Genomic DNA, 8106 nt, shown 5'->3' on the forward strand with positions numbered 1-8106 from the left:
AAAAAAAACTTAAAACGTATCACATTGTGGTGTAGAAGACATATCCCCCCCCCACCCCCCCCCCCCCCCCCACCCCCCCCCCCAGCCACTTGCTGTCGACTGAAAATGGCAGCACAGTTAAGGCCCAGGTAATGACCAATCATGGATCATCTTGCGAATGTTTCATGACCAAACTCAGAAAACAGGTTCCTTACAAAAAACAAAATGAAAAAATCCCATTCTGGGGCCTCTGCTGTTTTCATTTTCGCATGCTGCTCCTCGGTTCCATTTTAAGAAAAAGTGGTATATTCTACCACTGCTATGCAGATGGCTATTGGGTCTATGTCCCACTGAGCAAAAAAAATATGCTTTCTCATTGAGCCCACATTTAAATTTCTTGAATCGGCTTGTAGCATACTGGCCGTTGAGGACTTGTCTCAAATTTCCTAATGGCCAACACGTCCCTGATAGCTTGATACTTGATTCCCGTAACGTCACATTCACAGCAGTAGTTTTCACAACACCAAAAATGTCAGAACCCCTAAATTGAAGAGAAAAGCAGCTGCAGCTTGCACATCTTTTTTTATCCAATGACTGTTGTGTGTGTGACCACTCAAGATATTAATGAGCATGATCACATGAATCCCCAGGTAAGAGTACTTTCACCGGGACCAGGCGGGACAGATTACTCCCGTAATGCCAACACTCATTCGAAATATACGCCAAGTAGACTATTCAAAATGGGATTTTGAAGAAGACAGATGGGATGATTCTGTACATGAAAGTCTCCAAAATAAAGTTCAAAGTCAGCTGGGCTGTGCGCCAGTGACAATAAAATGTATAACATTCCTGTCAGCAAATATCCCGATTTCCAGTGAAGAGGATGAGATTTATCTTGGCATTAAAGTAGTCTGTTGTGTATTTGCTCTTCGTAACTCATTGACATTCCGGATGCTGAAATACCCCCGCATGATTCTCAAAGTCCACCAACAAGATCTACACAAAAATCATCATCCTTCAATAGTGGACAGTCTTTTATATCAGGAAATGTACATGATCATTTTATATTTATTCTGTTTATTAGGCACTCCTTGCTAGTGTTGGGGTGGATCGTCAGAACTGCTGTAACGATACATAACTTCACATACAGCAGCGGTGTCCAAGCTCAGTCCTCCTCGAGGGCAGGAGTCCTGCAGGTTTTGGAAGTTTCATGTCTCCAACACACATGAAGCTCATCAGCAAGCTCTGCATAAGCCTGATAATTAAACCTATTCATGGAACAGGTGTCTCTTATTTAAAAAAAAAAAAAAAAAAAAAAAAAAAGGAACAAGTTCATTGGAGCAGGGGAACATGCAAAAACTGCAGGACTCTGGCCGTTGAGGACCGTGTTTGGACACCACTTAACACTGACATACAGTAACTAACTATTGTTGTTTACCACTTTCAGCCCCCTTCATTGGCCAATAGGCCAATTATAACGATGCTACACAAATTCAACAAAGACTCACCAAGAAGAAGAAGAATCATTCATTCATTTAGCTGGTCAAGTCAGGTGTAGTGGACCAAAACATGGACAAGGACACCGGCACTTCTATTTTAAACCAAATAAAAACCCCAAAACAAAACAAAAAAACGTTCCATTTAATCAAATCAGAGAAAAAAAAAAGATGTAACAAAAATTCCAACATCAACTAATAACTAAAGTTTTGAGCCCAATTTAAAAGATGTCAACTTAACCTAAAAAACAACAACAACTCTAATGGGGTATATGCCACGGAAGAGGCAGGACGTGATTTTGCATATAATATTTCCTGTCCGGGTTGCGAACGCGCAACCATCCATCCATCCATTTTCTTGACCGCTTATTCCTCACAAGGGTCGCGGGGGCTGCTGGAGCCTATCTCAGCTGGCTCTGGGCAGCAGGCAGGGGACACCCTGGACTAGTTGCCAGCCAATCGCAGGGCACACAGAGACGAACAACCATCCACACTCACAAGCACACCTAGGGACAATTCAGAGCGCCCAATTAACCTGCCATGCATGTCTTTGGAATGTGGGAGGAGAGCGGAGTACCCGGAGAAGACCCACGCGGACACGGGGAGAACATGCAAACTCCACCCAGGAAGGCCGGAGCCTGGACTCGAACCGGAGTCCTCAGAACTGGGAGGCGGACGTTCTAACCACTCGGCCTTCGTGCCGCTTTTTCGAACGCACAACCGAGGGGCACAAAGTTGGAAGCACAAGTATTTTTGACGCAGCCCACACGTCGCAAAGCGAACCGGAAACAAACTGATTGGACTGACCTCCAGACAACAGGTGGCTTAAATAGGGGTGGACCAAGTATGACTACAAATCAAGCGAAATGACCAACTAATTAATTCAATAGGAAAAATTAAACACAAATAAACATTAACACGTGAAAACTAAAGTGCATTTCAACCAAAAATAACAAAGAAAAAAATCATTAAACAAGTACATTCCCCCCACCAGTCTTGAACAGTGGCAGGTACCAGATCTTCCGCTCCTCCCACCTTCCAACCTCGTCCCTTCCCTCAAACAAGAACAAATGTAGTGACTAGTGAATATTCAGAAAAATATTAACTAAAGTAACTAAAGCAACTTTTTTGAGTAACGCGTTACTCAAAAAAGTTGCTTTCTAAAGTAACTAATAGTCTAACGCGTTACTTTATTCTACAAAGTAGTCTGATTAAAGTTACTGTCCAGAGAATCAATGCGTTACTCCACATTTTCATGAAGAAGGCACACTATCTCACTGTTCTAACAGTCACAAACAACTACTGCTAACTACGAAGATGAGACAGAAGTCATTGATCACCACACTGAATTCAGCCATGGTCTGGTCATGAATGGTTTGCACATTCAAAACAAAAGTGATGATACTTTTACTACTAGTTTTATTAACCAACAGGCACACAACACAACAAAAAAAGTGTGCATTATGGACCATAAAAGTGGTAAAAAAAAAAAATTATTTCCATCCTCAACTGGTCCGTGAAGCATTATGGGATGAGGCCGTCTCCGCCCTCTCGCCAGGGGGAGTGACGTCAGACAAGTTACGTTTTCAGTAGGGGTGGAACAAAAAAAAACGATTCGACCGAACCATCGTTCGTCAAGGGGAGCTAAACGACCGTATCGGTTGCGAGTGAGGCTTTATGGTTTTCATAACAATAGCAAGAGTTCTGCGCCGTGCTCTACTTGTTTTGTTTACATTTCAGTAGCATCACCATTCAAGCTACTTCCGTGTTTCCGTGCTCGCGACACGGCGCGCGCGCGCGCAACGAGTGACAACATACAAATGGAGACAGTTAGCAGAAGCCGGTGCCGTACATCTCGGTATTTCCCATGGCTATCGAGTCCTCTCGGTGCACTTGTATGTCCCGGGCCGGCGTTGGTACTGCGCGCGAGCCAAAAAGAATAACTCCCGTGACGATCCAATGCATGGATTCAAACGACACAGGTATGTCCCACAGCCAACACACCAGCTAAGCTAAAAGGACACTGCAAGTATCTCATTTCTCAGTTTGTGGCTCCCTGTCAATGTCTACAACTAGCATGAGCAGCAGATAGGAGAACTGAGACGTGCCCGCGATTACGACAGCCCAAAAAACAAAATATAAACAGTAGTGATTCTGTGGTCATCATCGTGTCTCAGATTAAAAAAACAAAAAAAGATGTCATACATTAACCAAAAATGAAAGTGATGACAAAAGAAAAAAAAATTGTTAAATACAAAAATTGTTGATTAAAAAGGGAAATGAACTTTTGGAAATATTTTTGCATTTAAGTGGTTAAAATGTGTTTGATAGATTTATTGTTCCATAAGGTGGCTTCATATTTCTTTTGGCTGGACGGTAGGTTTATTTCATGTCTTAAATTTATGTTTCTGAAATACTTCACAATGTGCAAATATTCTGTTTAATTGTGTTGGTGTCTGTCTAAAGGTTAAATATTTATATTTAACATTAAATTATCAACCTTTTGTTTTCCTGATCCTTATTTTGAAGAGAAAAAACAAACAAACCAAAAAACAATTATAACTGTCAATAACTACTAATAAATATTTAAACTGATACATGTGTACACACTGGAATAGCGGAACAAACAAACAATAGAGGAATTTAGGGGATTTTCATTTTCAACCTGGATAGATTTTTATTTTTTGTTTTATAAAAAGTATTTACGTTACAAGAAGTCAAGAGAGACTGCCTATTTTGTTTTTCATAAAAAAAAACTTTATTTTCATGTTAAAAATGCACTTTCAATAAAGTATTTGGAACTCCGTTTCTACTGCATTATTTTTATGTTGAGATGGTGTTATCGGCAGCTGCTGAAAGTAACTAAAAAAGTAACTTTTAATCTAACTTAGTTACTTTTAAAATCAAGTAATCAGTAACGTAATTTAGTTACTTTTAAAACCAAGTAATCAGTAAAGTAACTAAGTTACTTTTTCAAGGTAACTGTGGCAACACTGTCCACCATAATCAGTTATCATAAAGTTTGATCTTGATTTGAAATTATTTTTATTTGCTTTAAAAACACAATTTTTTATTTTTTTTTATCAAATGACAGAAAGTAATTTAATTTAGTAATTTAAAATTACTGTTACATGTTTTTATGTTTAATCATATATATATATATATATATATATATATATATATATATATATATATATATATATATATATATATATATATATATATATATATATATATATATATGTATATATATATGTATGTATGTGTGTGTGTGTGTGTGTTGAATACTTTGACAAATATGAAGCAACAGCGAGTAACCTTTGATTTGTTGAAATTGTGAAATGGACGCCAGGCTTTTGAAGGTTAACTGACAGTATATAAAGCAGGTTTTATTCAGGCATTGTACACAGGACACCAGAGGAAGAAGAAGCTCTCATCTGCAGGTTTGCACTGACTCACATTCTTTTCATCTTCTCTCTCATCCAAATTGCTGATACTCACACAGACTTTTGTATGACTGCTTAATAAAATGAAAGTTTTTTTTCTAAGTTCATTTTCTTCAACATCCCAACTCGTCACGAAGATGCTGACTGTGTCTTTAGTTCTGTTTGCCTTCGTGGCACTGGCAACAGCTGACGGTGAGTATCGGTGGACATTTGGTTGGTAAATCCGTCAGTATCGTCCTCGTATGTGCTTGCCCACTTTTTTTTTTTTCCCCCTGATTTGTCAAATTGACGTAACAGATGCAGCAACATGTCTACCTGGCTGGAGTGAACACGGAGGCCGGTGTTTCTTCTTTGATGCAACACAGAAGTCCTGGGCTGAGGCTCAGGTCCTTATATTATGTTTTTAGATGACTTGCGAATTTGTTGATTTGGACGTGTGTGTGTGTGTGTGTGTGTGTGACATTTTTCTGGCTGTCCCCACTGTAGGCACATTGCCAGTCCATAGGAGCAAACCTTGCATCTGTACACAGTGATGATGAACATACATTCGTTAAGAATCTGGCTAACAACGCACCCACTTGGCTTGGTGGCTCAGATTGCCAAACGGTAATAAATCATATTTTGGACGAATGCCACATTCATATGTTAGAACTACATATGCAACTTGATTATCACTTTTTACAGGCTGGTGCCTGGTTCTGGATGGACGGTACACAAATGATAACCAGATTTTGGTGTCCACTTAAACCAGACAATGATCCGACACAGTGCTGTCTGGAGATAAATACTACCGGTGAGTCACATTGCACACTGAATTACTTGATTTTGTGTAAAGTCTTTCTGCTTAAAATAAATAAATAAATAATTCGATTCACCATACTGTGCAGGAGAGATGACAGTTTTTTGGGGGTTTTTTTGTCTCTAGATGAACACTGCTGGGATGATGTGCCCTGTAGCAACACCCTTCCATATGTGTGTGTAAAGAAACCTTAGGGGATTCCAAGTATGTGGCTCCTGACCAACTGTTGTTGTTGCACATGTAAAAAAAATAAAAATAAAAATTGCAGCTAAATAACACACAACCCTTTTTCAGCATTAAACGAACTGAATAATCAAGGATGATCAAGGCTTGGATGAATCTGAAAAGGGGGTGACCAAGTGGAGCTGGGCTGCGGCGATTGAGATGGAATAGATTCATCCTTCTAATGTGTTGAGAATAATAAACAATCTGAAGCATTGAAAAAAAAAGTACATCTGAAGTCTGTTTCAAAGTTTTATAACAAGTAACATTATACCGCATCTGCAAATTGTACACAGAGGTGCTGTCAGCGATTTGGCCATCAAACAAGTCATATACTCATATTGATGTCCCTGTAATGTGTGGATCATCAATACTACCACTGTTGTCATACATTTATTTAATTCAATACTTTAATTTATTCATTTATAAAAATTACATGGATCTTTTTAAAATGAATTTGTCCATCCATAAAGTCATTACATGGATTATTTAAATAGACATGTCCATATTAAAACTGTTGGAAAAATAATTTTACAAGTTGGCCCTTTTTATGTCAACAGAGGCCCATCTGAATGCATGTTGTTGTTACATTATCACATAAAAAAAATTAATATCGATTTAAATAAAAAACAATATCGATCTTGTCTTCTCAATTCAAAATTAGTTTTTCATTAATTTATTGTGTACTGGATATGAAATAACATGAAGAGGGATGTGTAAGCATTTCTCTAAGAGAAACCATAACTACAATGTTGCCATGGCAAAAATGAGTTTTGCCACCTGCCACATACAGTAGAAGTTGGTATGGCAAAAAAAAAAAATAAAAAATAAAAAAAAAAAAAAAATAAAATAAAAATAAAAGTAAGCTAAATTCTCTAGGGTCACATCAATAGCCAACAAAAATATCTTATAAGCTTTTCCCAACCTAAAAGAAAATTCAATCGGACTGTGGTATCAGCCGCTACCTTTACATTACCATCTTATTACCGTAAAAGGAGCTCTTTGATCTTTGAGCATCTGTGCACTCCCCTCCCCTGCTCCTGTCCATTTTGCTTTCATCATGGGATACAAAGTTCTCCATAATGTCGCACAAGTGTGGTGTTTCCTGAATCATATTATTGTACAAAGGCAGCACTGTACCAGCATTAAAAACTAAAAAGTTTGGCTTCAAACCATCATGGGAACTACAAAGTTCTGGTTCAAACCATTTTATCGTTAACCTGCAACTGCACACAGGGGAAGTCCGCTTAAATGTCTGATGGGTTTGGTTTGGTGACATAACCCTCAACATATGTACAGGATTGTGAAACAGGAAAACATGAACAGTCACACTCTGAGAAATATGAGGTGACGGAAAGTTTGTTGTCTCAAACTCAAACATTAAATGACACCCGTTAACTAATGGACAGTGTGTATTATTTAACGCCATCTATTGGTGAACGAATATGTAAAAAAAAACAAAAAAAACCCTATTAACACAATTGGGTCTGATTGCAGACCGCCGACTGGGAACGGAACGCCCACGGAACGGAACGCCCACGGAACGGAACGCCCCTATGCTCTTGATTGACGGAAAGTGACGCTGCTGTCGTGATCCAGTAGTGTTGTTCTCAACTTCTCTGCAGCGAGCGGTCGCCACGAGAACTACGAAACGAAATCATTCCATCCATTATCACAACCTCTTAGTTCTCAAAAAGTTCCCGGGGACGACACGAAATAATTTGTAAAATGACGAGTCGGGAGCATAAAGTAAGTGGACATGTATTTTATTTAATGAACATTAGCACATAGGTCGCTAAAGAAAAGTTCGTTTCCCGCACAGAAAGTTTGAAAAATGAATTGAAATGATTTAGTGGAACACAATGTTTTTCTTCCATATCTCTCTCGTTGAATTCCAATTGTTATTTCACATGGAACAATAGTTTGAACCTGTGTGCCGTACAATATGATGACCTAAAAGTAGTAACTTGCAAATGGGGAATCCACCATGACGCTGTACGTAATGCAAAATGGTGTAAGCCCAATACATCACATATTTGCAGCAGATAGGCCTGTATAGCGTAGCTACGTAATTAATTACCATTAATGTATCGATGGGATTTGAATAATAACATAATTTACTCTGTTGTGGCATGAACGTTAAGAAATCTTTACATGAGTCCAG

The 8106-nt window shown here is 38.6% G+C and overlaps 1 protein-coding gene across 3 annotated transcripts; it reads left to right on the top strand.

The window, feature by feature from the left end:
- The first annotated feature begins 3419 nt into the window (after positions 1-3419).
- Positions 3420-6172, top strand: LOC144021141 (type-2 ice-structuring protein-like). Of its 3 annotated transcripts, none has more exons than XM_077525190.1 (8): positions 3420-3457; positions 4862-4918; positions 5025-5113; positions 5219-5307; positions 5408-5527; positions 5606-5714; positions 5847-5924; positions 6015-6172. In XM_077525190.1, the coding sequence occupies exons 1-7, from the start codon at positions 3435-3437 to the stop codon at positions 5912-5914; spliced, it is 555 nt and encodes a 184-aa protein (XP_077381316.1). In that variant the 5' UTR covers positions 3420-3434; the 3' UTR covers positions 5915-5924; positions 6015-6172. The 3 variants fall into 3 exon arrangements, with proteins under 3 accessions (XP_077381316.1, XP_077381315.1, XP_077381317.1); XM_077525189.1 differs by having other exon boundaries at positions 3424-3457; positions 4873-4918; XM_077525191.1 differs by lacking the exon at positions 3420-3457 and having other exon boundaries at positions 4880-4918; positions 5012-5113.
- Positions 6173-8106: the final 1934 nt, after the last annotated feature.

This window comes from Festucalex cinctus, chromosome 6 (genome assembly GCF_051991245.1).
Source record: "Festucalex cinctus isolate MCC-2025b chromosome 6, RoL_Fcin_1.0, whole genome shotgun sequence".
NCBI lineage: Eukaryota > Metazoa > Chordata > Actinopteri > Syngnathiformes > Syngnathidae > Festucalex > Festucalex cinctus.